Genomic DNA, 16,194 nt, shown 5'->3' on the forward strand with positions numbered 1-16,194 from the left:
GCACACAGTCTAGTGAATACTAACATAATTCTGCATCTCTCCAACATCCTCTCCCCTCTATTGGGATGTTTGTTTTCAGTTTTTCAGTTAGCATTTGCAACTTTTACCTCTCTATCAAATGTGATTGTAATTAACTGAAAAGCAGATACACAAAATAAGTGATGTGATTTCATCTCCTCAGGAAGTCAAAATTAAAAAGTTCTTCTTGCCTTACCTGTTGGTATTCCTTTTCTTTTGCCTTTATTTTCTGTTCTAAAGACTGACGAGCACTCTCAGCATTTTGTCTTTGGCAATTCAGTTCTTCTGACAATCTTTTCACCTTTTGCTCCATCATTTGGACCTACAATAATTTAGTTATCAATCACAAGTGTTAAAAACGCATGTTTTATTTAAATTTATATGCATTTATATAAAAAGACTGATTTCACCTACTACAATTGTTGTAGCATTCATATAACCTACAGCAAAACTTTAGCTGGTACCATATAAATTCTTAGCAATCCAAAGTAATAAACTCATACTTGTTTATGTTAGTGAGAATACATATACATAGAGAATACATGTATAGAGAGAATATATATACACTTATATGTATATAGTTAGGGGAGCATGTGTGTATATATACACGTGTATACATACACACAAAATAATAAAAACATCTTCAGAAAATCAGTGTCTTTGACAGTCTACATAAATGTACTGTATTTGATACTAAAAATAAGAATCCATTTTCAGTACCTCATGTTGCTATGAACTAAAGAATGACCACTAACTGCTAAACCACTACATGTTTAGACTGAAAATAACTGGATATTCGACTGAATTTCAGAGTCATTCAGCACATTGACTTGGACAGGAAAAAAAGGGGCAACTATCATAGTCTACTTCAACAACAACAGAAGAGTGTTTTTCACAAGTTAAACTTTAATTAAAAAAAAAATCAGTAGCCTATGTTCTACGTTAACCTCCATGTTAAGAGTATTTCAGCTTGTTATCTAATTCAGTTTATTATGCTAATATTGTTACCTTAGAGAGTAGAGCAATGTCCACCTAACTCCCTGAACAGAAAAATGCATTTTTATTCTAAACCCAATCTGTTAATGCAAAATATGTACAATAATTTTTTTTTCCCAAGGGGGTAAGAAAAATGGCAAAGGGTGAACAGGACTGTTTTCTTTTCCAGCAACAAGGGCTGTTTAATGAGTTAGTGAAACAATAGTCCACCTGTGTCATAAGAAAATAAGAAGCAGGTAGTAGTATTGGGCTATCTGATTATTAGACACAGACTGTAGGGATCGTGAGCTCCTGTAAGATCACATGGAAACTTGCCTGCAGAAGGGCTGCAGGCCTCACAAGATGTGAAAATACTTGATAACACAGACGAGGTGCTGTGGTCGAGGTCTGTGAATAGTGCTAGTGACAAAGAAGCACACAAGGGGCATGCCAAAATTAAATTCAGGCTATGAGGCAGGAAACCAAAATCCAGAATCTCAATGCAGTTCTACATCCAAAGCCCAGGGGGCAGGCAGAGATCCAATTTCAGTGTGAGTAAGAAGAAACAGAACAGAAAGGAGCAACCTTCAGATAGCAGGGCCAAAGGAACCTTCTGGGACAAGATGCTGCACTGCACTTCAATTCAAATGGGGCCAGTCAGTCCTACTCCTCCTCATCCTTCCCCAGGCATGTTCCTAGCTATAAAACCTTGCCCCTTCCCTTGTGCTGGATTTAATGCCCCTTCGATTCCTTAGTAAAACAATCCAGCTCTCTTAAATCCATAGAAAATTAACAAGGCAAAATTAAATATGTAATATCCTAATCATTTAGGAAGTTGAATCAGGGCATTGGGGAGAATCAAATAAATGAAAAGAAAGACTTTTTTAGAGGAATTGAGCTGCCAGGTTGGGTCAGCTGTCTTCCCACAAACTCACCACAATGACAGTGCCTTTATGTAGTCAATGGACTGTGTCAAGAATATGATTTTACCTTACTCCCAGCCAAGACTTCCCCTAAACCAGTTCCTCACAGCGCTAGCAATAGCCAAATTTTGCTGTCTCTCTCAAAAGGCAGACTGATTAACCCTCAACATGGAAAGGTTTATTTTTTAAGGACCAATACAGGAGTTGTGGGAAACAGCAGTTTTCCAATGTACTTAGGTAGCATATAGAAACTTCCTGACAAACATGGATAACAAATATTATACCCTGAGAAGATACACACATAAACATCTTTTTTCCTATCCTGTAAATGAATTAAAGTAGTAGAGAAAAAGTAAAAAGATAGATGGAAATATGAAGATTCAAGGAATTATGACATCTGTGCACTACTTTCAAATTTGTCAAATGCTGTGAAAAAGGACTTTAGGAAGGTAATGCTACTTGATTAATCAAGAAAGAGAAAACTCTTCTTACTTGCTATCATCTGCAGTTTGAATTAAATGATTTTAAACACTAGCATTGTCTTCTTGCATGATTATGACCAAAAATCTGAACAATTTCACAGTTTTATATGTATGTATTTAAATACACTCTGTAAATTCTTGACTAAGCAACTTGTACTATCCTATTGGTTTTTTTACTATGAATCCACACTCCTTAGTATTCAGTTGTGAAATCCGATTTAGAAACTACATATATTCTAAATCTTGCATGGCATTTTAACCTAGATTTTATTTTACACAAGTATTTTACAATCCAAAGACTGTGCCCCCACAACATTCTGTAGTATAAGCAAGTTACTGATTTTCAGCCAAAGTTGCACAACAGAGTCTATTTAAGGTCAGAACTTGCCACCAGATGTCATTGTTGCTCTACGCAATTTGATCAGAAAATATTTTTCAGAATTCCAGTCAATCTTGCCTGAGGATGAAAAATATTTCTTCAGGTGGTATAAGAACCTTCCAGAAAATGGGTGACTGCTTCCAAGTATTTACATTTTTACAGGGAATACATATCAAATTAATTTACTTCTGAAAACTTGATCCTCAGCAAATGCTCAAGAAACTTAACTGAGAACCTTGGTTCTTACTAAAATGGCTGAAAACTGACACACATTAATACTGGGAATGAATTGTAACAACAGTCAGATTTTACCTGCGTGGTGGCTTGATCAAGTTGTGTTCTCATTTGAGTCAGTTTATCTCTGGTTTTGTTCAGAACTTTATCCTTCTCTGTTAATTCCAACTTCATCCTGTCCAGCTGCAGTTCAGTCTCTTGATGTTTATTCATGTGGGTTTTCGTCACTTTTTCTTGAGCTTGCAGCTGTTGTTCTAGGTCTTTAACAGTGGAATTTAACTCTGAATTTTAAAAACAGTAAAGATTAGGGATACTTTCTGCTTTGAAAGGTACGTCTTCCAGGTACTCAAATTTCCAAGTGTCTACACATTCTAAAATATTTAGTATGTTTGATAACAACCAAAGCTCCTGACACAGGCAGACACCCTGTACAATGTTCAGCAAGCTAAAACCAAAGTTTCAACTCCCTTCTACGACATCAATGACCAAAACGATCAAGACCAAAAGATAGTTGACTCTAAATCAATAATTTCAAAATGCAAGGTCAGGCATAAAGGCTGCAAAGACAATTTGTTCCTCTGCTGGTTTGTTTTTGTTTGTTTATTTCTGTTAAAACATATAGAAACACGTCACTTGACATAGCTATTTTAATTTTTTTTTATTTTTGAAAGCAAAGATATCCACTACAAGCTTTTTTGGGGGGCAACTGTGAGCCTCTGCTTCCAAGAGGCTTTTCAGCTATCAGTCATCTATATTTCATATTTTAACCATTCTCCTGTCCCAAAGCAGCATACATACAAAGCGAAACCAAGTGATCTTGTCACAAAATCCACCAGTAAGAGTTTACCTTCCAAAATCACAACATAATTTTACAGCAGAAAACTTTAGGCAGCTATAGGGAATTACTATTCTCTGGTAATTCTTTTTGTTAAAAAAACCCTGTCTTCCTGATGCTGAATTTATATGGCTTCCAAGTTGGAAATGCTGCCTAGATTGAAGTTTTACATGTAGGTATTTGAATAAGCAGTTTGGAGAGTACAGGAACTTGTAAAACAGTCCTACAAGAAACAGTGGAAAAGCTGGTCCAATTAGTAGGTTTAAATAAATGTTCACCAAATCCACAACAAACCACTTGCTCTCTTCCGACTATCAGAGATCAGGAATGAGTATTTCTTCATGTCAATATGTGCAATACAGGACCATATCTTGCTTTTTCATTGTACTTTTTCCATCATACTTCATTCTGTGCTTCCAGTAACATCCATTATGGACAAACTCAGTCATGCATTAAGCATGTTCAGTCAATTAATTTTTAACACAGGTATTGCTCAGCCATAAATCTCAAGAGTCATACAAAATTAAGGAAGCAATATAATTTAACAGTGACATGTAATGAAATCCTGAAGTTTTTTAACTCTGTTTTAAGAGATCTGTTCCATGAGCAATGGAATTATTGGAGTAGGCCATTTTCCTTTTATATAATGTCCCCTACCCACCCCAAAAATACAAACCTTTCCCTTCTAACTCTCACACCCCTTACGTAAGAGATACCACAGCTTGTGGATAATCTCTATGTACTAACTGATCTTTGAAAATACATACACCAACAGCCAGCTGGGCTAGCTGCCAAAGGCAACAACAGGTATCTTTCTCTTTTCCTTGCTAAAGCACTAATTTCAATACCTCTCTTCTACCCACACACCAGCTTTCATGAAACCATATAGGAGACTGCCTCTGGGTTTTAAAGAAATATATCGGATACCTTGGTTCTGTGCTCTTAGTTGCATCACAAGTGAAGAATTACAATTCTCAGCAAAGCTGTTGTCGAACTCATTCTTTTCTGATACTATACTCGAATTTGTTTCTTTTTCCGATGGAAAAGAAGATGTTGTAGAACTTCCCCTTATAGGTGTTTCTTGATTTCTAGATGGTGTCTTTTCTTGTTGCCATGAAAACACAGATGAGGAAGCCTGATGCCGAGCAATCTCCCTATGACTCAAAGAGCTTTGAGGATGAGGCTGATTTCTTTTCTGTGTCCAAGAAAAAAAAATCTATTGCTGAACACCAATATTGAAGTTTTCAAAGTACTAGCCACAATAATTACTGAATTGCTTCCTGGAATCATGTCAATAAATTTGGAGCCTGAATGTACCGGGTAGGCTTTGTTCAATTACATTTTCCAGATGCATTACTCCACTTTTTTTTTTTTTAATGCTTAATTTTACTTACCATCTTAATTATTGCAATTATTTAGTATTACAAAATACTGTGTGGTCTTCAACAATATTATTCAACTCTTTTTCAGATCACTCATGAATACGCTGAATAGCATAGTTCTCTTCACCAATCCTTTTCAGGCTCCACAGTTGATCATTCCTCAGCTGTAAAAACTGACCATTTATTGCCACTGCCCTCAATCGTTACTTTTAAATTTGTAAGAAGAACTCCCCCTTATCAAAACTGTTTTGTTTTTTCAGTGTTTTGTGGATATCCAATGGCATTATACTGATCACACTTAACTCACACATTCTCTAATTTATTCTTTAAAAAACCAAAAACTCTGCAAGTATGTGAGGCGTGATTTCCCTTTATAAATAAATGGTTGATCTTTTCTCCATACACCATACCTACGTATACATCAATAAACATATTGCTTTAAGTTTCTAACAGTTTGCCCAGGACAAAAAGTTGGCCTGACTAAACTACATTCTGAGGAATCAGCACTGTAAGCTTTTTTTAAAAAACGTCATCATCCTTGTCACCTTCCAGTGTCAAGAGAAGAATGAAATAAGTTGCACATCACATTGATTCAGCAGTCCTACACTGAAGTGCCCTATCAATTCATGGGTAAATATTATCCATATCTGGTGATTTTTTTTATTACTATTCATTTTATCAATCTATTTTAAGACTACTTCTGACTTTTCAATTTGAGGCTGTGACACAGATTGAACCTCAATAAAGAAAGGCTTTGATATAAAAAATTTTAACCCTTTAGATAGTAAATACCAAATAAAAAATGATTTCAGCTTTTCTGCAATAGCCCTTTTTTCTTTGAGGGCTTTCATATCTTAGTCATCTATTGGCCTCAGAGATTCCCTAATACAGTTCCTACTAATGTGTTTGAAAAATTTACTAGTTTTTATTCACTAGGCCAGTTATTTCTCATAATCTTTTCAAGGCTATTTCATTATCCTATCATATTTAACTTGGCAAAACTGACACTGTTTTCTCTTGTCCTTGCTTGCACGAGACTTCCAGTTTTTGAAGGATGTGTTCTCATTTTTAATGTCATTCTTTCCTTTGCTATTCAATTATGCTAGCTTTTCTGGATTCTCCCAAGATTACTTCTGAATGGCAGTACACACAGATTAATTATCTTTTTTTTTTAATTATACTTTCAGTAATGTAGAATCTATTTCACTAGTTTTCTACTCCATTTTCCAAGTTCACTCAGTAGTTACTTTCTTAGATATCACACATACCATTCTCAAGAGATACTTACCTTAATCTGGATGGTTCTCAGTTCTAATTCTAGTTTTTTTCTTTCTTGTACTTCTTTCTTGTATTTTTCTTCTAGTTCTTCAAACTTAGCATCTGCAAAGACACAATAAATGCTTCTTCATAATCTAACTTAGTACATAGATAATCTTTTCTAGCCTATTACCATCACAGGAATGATAAAAATGAACAGCTATCATAAGTGTCAGATCACAAGGATGAAACAACTGTATATACAATATGCTCAGTAATTTAGGACCTCAAAAGTACACTGGTGGGATATCTGGAACTTGATATTAGAATGAAAACACAGCTGTTAAAAGCAAGGATCCAATGCCAGAATTTTATTTTTTTAACCTCTCTCTCTCTCTGAAAAATATGTGTGTGTACATATAATATGTACACATTAAAAAAAAATTATATATAACATAGATATGTTACATTTTATATATACATATGCACAGATTACATACTTTTTTTAATTTTCCTACCAGCATGCCACTAACATTAATATTACTAAGAAATGACCAGAAGATAAAGCTAGACCTTTTCCTTAAGTTCCCTTTAAATGCAATAGGAATTGGACAAAGAATTTATTTAGGATTCCTCTGCTGAAACTGTTTAAGAGGAGCATATTAGTCCAAAACAAAATCTTGCTTCCCTTTTCTTAAATTTGTATATAATTCTACAACTCAGGAAAATTCTAGGAAGCAGTTGAGGGAGGCGATTGTCCCACTACACTGCACTGGTGCTGCCCCACCTCGAGTACTGCACGCAGTTTTGGGCCTGTCAATATAAGGACATCAAACTATTAGATTATGTCCAGAGAAGGGTGACCAAGATGGTGAAAGGTCTCCAGGGCAAGACTTACAAGGAACAACTGAGGTCACTTGGTTTGCTCAGCTTAGAGAAGGCTGAGAGGTGACCTCATCACAGGCTACAGCTTCCTCGAGGAGGGCAGCAGAGCGGGAGGTGCTGATCTCCTCTCTCTGGTGACTAGCAACAGGACACGAGGAAATGAAGCTGCATCAGGGGAAGTTCAGATTGGACATAAGGAAAAGGCTCTTCACTGAGAGGGTGGTCAGTCACTGGAACAGGGTCCCCAGGGAAGTGGTCACGGCACCAAGCCTGTCAGTTCAAGGAGCATCTGGATGACGCTTTTAGTCATATGATTTAGTTTTAGGTAGTCCTGCATGGAGCAAGGAGTTGGACTCAATGGTCCTTATGGGTCCCTTCCAACTTGAGATATTCTATGATCTTAAAGAATTTAAGACTCCAGCTTTCAAAGGAAAAAACCTCCGCAGCAATACCATTTTAAATACAGTTATTTAAATCATTTAATCTAATCCCCATTTCAGGAGTGCCACGTTTAATGGAATGCTTGACATTGCCTCTACTGTACCCCTTTTCAGATATGTATAAAGAAATTAAAAGGAACAAGAGTGCAAGAAAGTATCTCAGATTTCCCATCAGAGTAAGATTGAGATGCCAAACTCACAGAACATTTGTTCGCAGCAAAGAAAGAGGTAAACAGCAGGGGTAATATTGAACCTATCAAAGTTTTTCAGCATAGACAGCATAAGGGTGTCTGGCTACAGAACAGTTCTCCAGTTAAAGAAACTTCCTTTCACTTTTCCAGTTCATTCAAGTATTTTAAATCTATTTGATGTCACTAATTTGAAGATAGAAGTGATGCTTTGAAATGGATACGGTGCACAATTTTTGCACATTGTCATGCAAAATAATAGTCTAAATAACAAATATTTTTCTGAGGAAATAACATATGACTGTTGACTGAACTTTAGCTAAAGTACTTGTGGTACATGAAGGAAGAAATTTGCTCTTCTCTACATGAAGGGAAGAGCGGACACTAAGAACAGGCATTCAAAAAATTGCTGCAGTGTGTTGATAGATATTCCTATTACTATTCCATGTCCATCAACATAGTGCTAAAAAGATGTAATATTTGCAATAAGTTCTCAATCTGCACTAATAATTTTTAAACTGGCAACCTATGGTGCTATTGAATTAGACACTCTTATAATAAACTATACAATAGGGATTAGGCAACACAGTACAAGTGTAGTGTTCAAAATACTCCTCCACCTTCCAAGAAAGCTGACAGTTAACTATCTGTGCTAAATGAAAAAAAAAAATCATTTACCATTATGACTTTGAATTGGTGTTAAAGGAGCTGTAAAACTTTTCTGTGGAGTGCCACTGAATGATAAGTCTCCTGCAGCCAATGTTTGCTGACTTCTGTCAAGCTCACATTTGTATCTGTTTAGGAAAGAAGCAGCAGAAGAAATTAGTAATGGAAATTAAAAGGTTAATTATCTATTTTTAAGAGCCTGAAATACACAAATAAATTATATGATTCTAATAACTCACTTTAAAGATCAAGTCAAGATACATCCACTGAAAATTTTTAGGTATTGTAACACAGAAATATGAAGAATATATTTAGAGTTTCAACATATTTCATCAATTACATTGGAGTCACGGCTAAAAAACAAACAAACAAACCAACCCCAAGTAGATGAACATCAGTTAGAACTGCTTAAGGTCTCACTGTATGAAGCTGTAGTCCAGCTAAACACACTCAAATCACTGTAAACACTGATCATATAAAACTCTTACTCTTCAGTAAACAACTTTATAGTAGGAAACATACTACTTTTATTCTATGTTCTGACACTGTGCACTTTGAGAAACCTACATATACCTCATGAAAATGGAAGGGAATACCCTCCACCTGACAGTGTATTTTTCATGTGTAGCATTTACATTGCTACCCAAAACACCACAGGAGACTACACATTCCAGTGAATTCTGTGAGCATGAAGAGTTACAAACTCATCCAATGAAACCAGACAACTAGTTCCGAGGTTATAGAGCAACTTCCATCCTGCCCAGTAAGCACAGGTTCCAGGCTGCAGCCCATCACGTTAGTGACTCTACAACTTGCCTTTCCATTTCCCCCTCCCTTTTACAGCATACCAGGAACTCCTCTCCCAGTGGATTGTCAGTTGCTATGAAGTGGTAAATAACCAGTTATCAGCATAAAACAAAACAGAACCAAACACAAAACTGATTGCCAAGATCAAGCTGTATGTAGTAACTGAAGATGTTCTGTGATGGACAGCTATGTAAAGTAATATAAAGGGAAGGAGAGAATTCAGTAAACTGGACTTAATTTTGGGAATGGATAAAAGGAATGCATATCCTTAGCCCACAACCTCTATGGCCCAACAGTTGACAGCAGATACAGAAAACATGAGTGTGGTTCTATCAACCCTGTTGAACCTCACTAGATTCTTCTTTGACAGATCTCAGCAACTCCTTACACAAAGCTGGTACTTCTACAAGCCATAAATTGCTTTGTTGATATTTAGAATCTTTTCACAGCAGTCACATACTTCAACTACCTTTAGTTCTCCCAAAGGGGGATGGCAGGGCAGGGGGCAAAGGGAAAAAACAGAAAGACCACCACAGCTTCCTCTTTATTTGCTTCTTTTAGGACACATATAAGGCATACCACCCAAAAGTTAAAGGAATTAGACATACTGCAGGCCATGAAGAAAAAAAAAAAAGCTAAACAAAAAAACACCAAGCCAACCAAACCAAAAACAAACCATGAAGAAACCTGTTATCATAGATTCACCCCTCTCTACACCAGTAATTCTGCATTAGTAGTACTAGCACAACAGTTTATTGCATAGGCAGGATACTCAGCCTTATTGATGCACACAAAGTTTCAGAAATACTTTTATTCAAGAATGGAGGGTGCCTCTAGTATGAGAGCATGTTTAACAGATGACAACATTCACTTCACTACGGGCAACTGTTCCATTTGTCCGATGAAGGATTTTAGATATGTCTGCATTACATAATATTCTTTTATTACACAAATTGCATTCCACCTCTACAGACAGTACACACATACTGTCTCAGTAGTAACAGTGTCTGCAAGCCAAGGTGCTATGAATTGGGCACTTCTTTACAAAAGCAACTAGATTCAGTGATTCAGTCACAGCACCATTGTGTTCGGCAGCTTCCTCTTCTACTCCAACAGATGTTCATGCCTTCTTCTTCCAGTGGTCATATTCTATTGGTAGAGTTGATCTTACAGACTGAATTGTCCATGTACTTTCCTTGCAGCTCCAAGCTCTTTGCAGGTTTCTTTTGCCAAGTGACTCGTTGTGCTAGGGGGTTTTGTTGTTTAAAATCACAGAATGAATGGCTCCCTTTTCACATGATACTGCAGAATTCCCCCAAATTAAACAGGAGCTATAGGTGCTAGCACACAGATTTAACGTAGAAGTCCGTATGTGCATGTGTATATGTAAAAAGAGGCCGATGTTTTGAGATTTTGGTCACAAAATCTGAATGAAGCATGAGATGAAGAGAAACTAGAAGACCATGAAGGATTAAATGAGCAAAACATGAGAAAATAACCACTCTACATAGGTTAGAAACATACAGCAAGTCCTCACCTTTTCAGTTCTTGTTCTAGCCTTTCGATGTCTTTCTTGCTGGAATTCAGTTGCCCTGACTGAATGTTGACTTGAGATTCTTTTACTTGAAGATCATGTAAAGTTTTCTGCTTTGCTTTCTCAAGACTGTCACACAATTCCATCAAGCTCTGGTTCTCTCTCTTTAGTATTGCAGCTTCGTTTTTTTCATTTTCAACCTAGTTGGAATAGAGACCATTTAAAAAAGGTCTTAAGTCCTCTCTACACTTCAATGCAATTATTATCATTTTAATAACATGAAGTTTACATACTGTTATTTTCTTCATAGCATTTCAAAATCCCGACAGCACTGAAAACCTCCAATATACACATTGTTTAAATATTTTTGGGTGTGAACAAAACCACATTTCCTAAAATTCAACTCAGTGACATTAACTATTTCTATTTATTGACTAGATACAAGCTCATAAAAAAAATCATCAATCCCCAAATACTAATAATCCACACCAGTCTGCATTCTTCACTGATCATCTCACCTCTCTTTCCAGCCTATCAGCTTTTACTGACTCAAGGTATTCTGGTTGCTAAAGAGTGCACAATGATTATCAAGAGTCACAGGTTTGAAATTGGAAAGAGCCTAGCAGTAGAAATGTCCTTCTCTTCCCCTCCAGCTTCTGAGCGGCAGGCTACAGTCAGGCTAGATTTTTGCACAACATTATTCTTTTGACTGAAAAGTAGTAAGCATTAAGCTGCTGCTTCTGAGAGTTTTAAAGCACACCTATTCAAGCACACCCCTTCTTTTTGTCTGGGGAGCACAGCAGTTCCTCTGGATGGTTGAAGTAAGTACCTGGAAATTCACAGGAAGAAACTCAAAGAAAACTACTAGGCTTAAGTTTTGCTAGAAAGTTGTAGCAGCCTAAAGGGAATAAAAGGCAACCTTTGTAATTTGCCTCTGAGCTGTATTCAGACATTACAAAACAAAATTCAGCCAAATGGGTCACTTCTGATTTGAAACATGGCAGGACCCTGACCAAGAGGGTCTCTGGTTTCCTGGCTAGAGGGCTAACAGGGTAGTCAGATGAGGTGTAAAATTACAGCCTTAAAGAAAAAGAAAACCAAATCCCAAAATATAGTCTCTACAAGGAAAAGAGAGAATTACATAAACTAAGTAAAAGATGATAGGTATCTGCAGGCAAGGTGAAACAGTAAGAGGCTGTCAACCATGCAGCTCTGATATAAAACAGGCCTAGTTTTTAATCAAGATTTTTAACAGGCATAACAATAAAATAATTTCTTTTCCTAATCATAAAGAGACATAGGAAAGCCTCAAAGTAAACATAAACACTTGCACATTCATGCCAGACACAGATAGGAGGCAGGAATTCTATTGACAGTCAATGAGAACCGAACAGAAGGGAGAATATGGTTAAGGATGAAGTAAGATGAAGAGAAGCAGTTTATATTTCTATGCTACCCTTCCGGTCAGTCAGTGGGAAGAAACAAAACACTAACCTACCCCCTAACAACAACCAGATAGTAAATCTTTATAATTGTGTTTGGCATGGAAAACGGCATTTTAGGAAAATTACTGCAGTACCTACATTACCTTCTGTTTCTGTTTTTGCAAAGCTGCCTCCAAAGACTCTAACTGGAATTGTCTTTGCTGACGCTCCTTTTTAAGCTTGTCTACCTGACTTTCCAGCTCATGAATCTTCTGAAGGACTCTGGGGGAGAGGCCTTCTTTCCATTCCTCCACAGCCCAGCTCATATTGACACGATTCTTGTTTAATACAAAATGGATAGTACTATGCCTGAAACACAAAGACAACTACAATCAGATCTTGAAAGAGGTTAAATAAGCCTCCCTTTTAAATATATCGCATTTTTAAGCTTAGCATTGATTAGAATATGGTATTTCACAACCATGCAGTCTTCCTGATCTAAACACCAAGCAGCAGCTTTTAATATTAGGTCTTATTTTGACAGACTTCTGTCCAGTTAAGATGAGATTTTAAAACCTCACATTAACCAATCTCCTAACAATAACAGGGTTTATATTCTTATAATTGCATTTGACTGCTGTATTTCCGAAAGTTTCTCTCCACATCTTATTTTGACGTTCACATTGCAGATAGTCATTGGCACTTACGATGGCGTTGTACTTCAGTGGTGTTTAACCTGAAAGCCTTGCAAAAAAACATGCCTTCGTTTTAGGTGGCAGCGATGCTTCTTTCATCACATCAGTTTTTCAAAGCAATAGTGCTGAGCTCGAGGCGCTGAAAATGCTCTCTACTGGCAGAAACAGCTCTACAGCACTTAGTCCTTAAACACAGGTTTGACACACTCATACGGTTTTATTTTTTATTGTTGCAATGACTCCGCCCCTGGAGGATCTGGCACGGGCTTATTTTCTCGAGACACCAGCACAGCTCAGAGATGATTTGTGAGAGAGAAGTTGCCTCACAATAAAACTAGAGACCAGCGACGGAGGGACAGAGCCCACCCAGGACCGTGAGGCGGCGGGGGTCAGGAGCCTCACCGGCCTTGACCCTCGCTCGGCTGAGGGAGCGGCTCCCCGGCTTTGCCGCCTGCCGGTCCCCCCTCGCGGGGACGGACCGCGCCGAAGGCAGGTGCCGCACGCACCCCCGCCCTGGGGGAAAGCCGGGGGCAGTGCCCCGCTAACGGCGCTTACCCGTTCTATTAAGGCGTCATCGGAAGACACTGCGAGGCGCGCGGCGTACCGCAGCGCACCGGCCCACTCGGGGTGCCTGACACCCCCGCTCCGGGCCGCGCCGAGGCGGACAGCCGCCCGGAGCCCCCGCCCGACCGCTCGCTCGCTCACTCACTGTCAAACGCCGACCGGGGTCCGGCGGCAGCCGCCCAAACCCCGGCTGCCGGCTTGGCTCCCTCGGCTCCGGCTCCCACAGCCCCTCAGCGGCGGTGGCGACCAGCGGAGCGCGGCCGATCGCCGCGACAGGACGCGCTCCCCGCCGCAATTCAAAGCTGCCGCCGCCCCGGCGGCCGTTTGTGCTCGCGCAAGCAGTGGCGCGCCCGAGCGCGCTGATTGGTGCCGCCGCGACGCCACTCGCCACCCGGACCTCGCCACCTTAGCAACGAGGGCGCAGCGCCAGGTCCCCGGCCCTCGTGATTGGATGGTTCGGAAACATTCAAACTCCATTGGAAGTGGCAGCGCAGGGACGGGGCGGAGGCGGCTCGTGATTGGCCCCGGAGGCCGTTGCCTGCAGCTGGGCGGGGCGACCGGCCGTGAGGGAGCTCCGGGCAGCGCCCCGGCCAGTGGCGGGCGATCGACGTCCCCCCGCAGAGGCAGCGCCCCGGGAGGGCCCCGCTGTACGGCCCGGCCCGGCGGGAAGGAGAGGCCTGTGAGGAAGGCGCAGCCGGAGGGGCAGCAGGTGTCGAGGAGGGGGGCGGGCGTGTAACGGCAGCGTCAGTCCTTTTATCCAAAATCACTTTCCCGATCCCACAGAGAACTTGAGTTTTGATAAAGAAAATAAATGTGTCCCGATGGTAACACATTCACTTGGAAAGACCCACAGAAGGATCACGAAGTGGTTTAGTACTTGGTTCTGCTCAAACTGCTCCTGGGGGTTGGGGTTTTTTTGAGGGGGGGGAGGCAATTCAGCCCAATATTGCACATTTTCTACCCTTCTTAGGGTAGAAACACAAAGTAAAAAAAAAAAATCAACACTTTTTCTAAGTTTTCTAACATGGATCATAGGATGTAAATGGCAACAGCAAAGGCATAAGCATTCTAAAGCTGCTGTGAACTTCCCTGGCTGCCCGTGACTGGTTTCCAAATGCTTCCTCTGGTGTTTCCCCCCACAACCACCCCTCTGAGGGGGTCGTCAGGTTTGAAACACAATGATGTTTTCCATCAGAATCTGGGAATTACTGATCTGATTATCATTCCACCTAATTAAATGTCTTGCCTCTAGTAATCATTCTAAGAATATTTACTCAAGCACTGTTCTTTTAATCATATTTAGGAAATTAAGTTAAACAAATCTTCCTTGATATGTTAAACAGGTCACCAATCAGCTCCAAGAGCTCCGATTATAAATAAACACGGTGCAACAAACTCACTAGCACATTGTTATAAAATCTCTAAACTAGCTCCAGAACAAAACAAGCCATCGAATTGATGGAACCGATCCATCATAAATACCTCTTAACAAACTACAGTTAAAAAAAAAAACAAGCTAGAAAATTCCATGGTGAACTTTGTGCACTCTTAGAGATGACTGTGCAGGCATTACTGAGGGGACAGCACAGAACAGCAGAGGAGCAGGAACTAGTGGAAGAGCGGGAAAACCCTAACATTCTATTGGCAAATAACTTGTGAAAGCTGAGGACCAGTCTGAACTGAAGGGGATCCCCTGCTTGGTGGACACAGGGCAAATGTTCTGTAAGAAGTAAATACCCATTATAGGTTATATTCACTAAGCATTTCTCATTTGACAGTAACAAATGTTACTTAATCAATTGTAACAATCAATTGTAGAAGTTGAAGAGTTTTCAGTTAGTGCAGATGCTATTATAGTGGGACCACTGATGGACAGGGAGCACTGGCATTTAACTACTACATCATGATGAATCCTTCAGGGAGCACTTCAGTGAAACAGCTTTAACTTCCAAGATTGGTGGCGTATTTTGCGGAAGGGGAAAAATTAGTAGAGACAGCCTTCAGGGTTCTTACAAGGCCTGAAAAACATGATGAGTGCAGAGCTTTTAAGATGCAGTCTGATGAATACCTGGATAGTTGAGGCTAAAAAAAAGGAACCTGACCACTGTTGTAAACTTAAATAGGAGAGAACACTTGTTCTGAAGCCTATTTCTAAGAATGGTCAGATTTGTCCTGGGTTTCTGTTGATAATGATTTGCAAATCAATTATTTAATATTTGGCATCCTTCAGTATTGCAGCAATTAACTAATTATTATGACAGATAAAAGGACTCCCTAAGAGTACAGAAACTTGCTTCTTTTGCCTTATCAACCTTATTTTGCACAGTAGCTTCATAAGTATTATATGTATTAATCGGAAGTAAATATAAGATACAAAAATATTAGTAAATGCAAGATTGAAGTACAAGATACAAGAATAAGGTCTAATACTCTGAAAAGATAACAAGTTATAAAGGGTGTTAATAGCAACCATCAATTTGCCTAACACTTGTAATTATTTGTATTA

At 39.1% G+C, this 16,194-nt stretch overlaps 1 protein-coding gene across 1 annotated transcript in view; it reads right to left on the bottom strand.

Annotated features, from left to right (window-relative positions):
• CENPF (centromere protein F, 350/400kDa) overlaps nucleotides 1-12,777 on the bottom strand; it is a 41,880-nt gene extending 29,103 nt beyond the window's left edge. Inside the window, exons 1-7 of the mRNA XM_010576390.1 lie at nucleotides 12,594-12,777; nucleotides 11,009-11,205; nucleotides 8,677-8,792; nucleotides 6,517-6,608; nucleotides 4,774-5,041; nucleotides 3,090-3,292; nucleotides 215-340 (exon numbers count right to left, since the gene is read on the bottom strand). Coding sequence (XP_010574692.1) covers nucleotides 215-340; nucleotides 3,090-3,292; nucleotides 4,774-5,041; nucleotides 6,517-6,608; nucleotides 8,677-8,792; nucleotides 11,009-11,205; nucleotides 12,594-12,755 — 1,164 coding nt within the window. The 5' untranslated portion in view covers nucleotides 12,756-12,777. The remainder of the gene's footprint in view (nucleotides 1-214; nucleotides 341-3,089; nucleotides 3,293-4,773; nucleotides 5,042-6,516; nucleotides 6,609-8,676; nucleotides 8,793-11,008; nucleotides 11,206-12,593) is intronic.
• Between the last annotated feature and the right edge of the window lie 3,417 nt (nucleotides 12,778-16,194).

The sequence above is a fragment of the Haliaeetus leucocephalus genome, unplaced genomic scaffold (assembly GCF_000737465.1).
Source record: "Haliaeetus leucocephalus isolate CR32 unplaced genomic scaffold, Haliaeetus_leucocephalus-4.0 Scaffold526, whole genome shotgun sequence".
Taxonomy (NCBI): domain Eukaryota; kingdom Metazoa; phylum Chordata; class Aves; order Accipitriformes; family Accipitridae; genus Haliaeetus; species Haliaeetus leucocephalus.